Genomic DNA, 1,458 nt, shown 5'->3' with positions numbered 1-1,458 from the left:
AATGTTGCTGTCAGTTTATCAGTTGAATCACCTGAAATTCCAAGTGCAGTTCCAACTGAGATTCAATCTACGAATCGCTCTAAGCGATCTAGGTTCGAGAGCAAAAAAAAGGGTGGAGCTGCCACAATCAGAAACCAGATATCATGCCTAATGGATTCTTCCAATGATGCCCCCCATAAAGTACAGAAAACATCAATTAATGAGGTCGTGGCTATTCTAGAGCAGGATCCGAGTATTGCAGCGGATGATGGGCTTTACTACTTCGCTGTTGAGCTGCTTCAAGATTCGGTGCAAAGAGATTTTTTCACAGCTATTGCCAAAGAGCGCAGGGTGTCGTATCTACGACATTTTTTTGAGTGCAAGAAAAATTAAATGGACTTTTTTTAGTTGCTACGTCCTTACTTTAATAGTTTATGAGAAGACATGGTTATTTGAACTGTTGTTTAATGAGACTTTTCAGTTTATTTTGTTTTCTACCCCTCCTCTACACTAAATGCTTGTGTTATTACTTGTCACATGTTAGATTATATAGGTCTGCTCCAAATGATGATTAGTTTAATACTCTATTTTTCTTTGTCAAAATATGTCCAGTATAAATCAGAATGGACCCAAACCAAGTACGTCGTAGAAGGAGAAACGCAGCTATCAACTTGCTCGTAGAGTACTACAACACATACATCGACCGTTCCCCCTGTTACACATCATCACAATTTGGAGACAAATGGGTAGCAGAAATGCTTGGCGGGTATCCCACAAGATTTCACAACATGTTCCGCATGACACAAGAAGTTCTTACAGATCTTTTAGCAGAACTAGTGGGCTCTCATGGCCTCCATGGGTCTATGAGAATGACTGACCGTGAGTAGTTCCATTTGGTGTCTGGAAGAAGAAATGAGTTATCTTCCGTGATATGCCTCCTTACCCGTTTCCAAAACAGGTTCATATTGTGATAGCAACGATGACAATACACAATTATATTAGGCGACACCCGTCGCGACATGACGTTGATTTCCTCAATGCTGAAGCAAATCAACGGGAAACAGTTGAAGACTCCTCTGACAACCAAATGAGTAGTTCTATGTTACGAGATGACAGCGAACAATTAACAATTTGCAATAAGGAAGGAGAAGGTGCAACTGAAATGGCGGCCATTCGAGAACAAATTACTAATGCGTTAGTTAATATGTGATTCAATTGCAGTTTGTTAGAAAGAGCAAATAATTGCAACGTACGAGTATTGGGTAGTAGAAGTTACTTTATTGGCACTGGTGATGTAATAAATAACTATTTTTGATGATTAAAGCGTTTAGAATATATGTTTCTAAATTTAAAACACTTTATATAAACTTATATGTTTTCAAAATTAACATGGATAATCTTATATGTTTTCAAGAGTTAATATTTGTATAGATCGATACATAGATTAATATAAATTTTAAGCTTATATGTTCTCAAAAT

At 37.2% G+C, this 1,458-nt stretch overlaps 1 protein-coding gene across 1 annotated transcript in view; it reads left to right on the top strand.

The window, feature by feature from the left end:
* Window positions 1-1,189, top strand: part of LOC110028259 — an 11,913-nt gene extending 10,724 nt beyond the window's left edge. The window contains 2 exon segments of the mRNA XM_020730030.1: window positions 15-330; window positions 938-1,189. Coding sequence (XP_020585689.1) covers window positions 15-330; window positions 938-1,189 — 568 coding nt within the window.
* Window positions 1,190-1,458: the final 269 nt, after the last annotated feature.

Source organism: Phalaenopsis equestris, unplaced genomic scaffold (genome assembly GCF_001263595.1).
Source record: "Phalaenopsis equestris unplaced genomic scaffold, ASM126359v1 Scaffold000507, whole genome shotgun sequence".
Lineage (NCBI taxonomy): Eukaryota > Viridiplantae > Streptophyta > Magnoliopsida > Asparagales > Orchidaceae > Phalaenopsis > Phalaenopsis equestris.
This window is presented reverse-complemented; position numbering and strand designations above follow the sequence as displayed.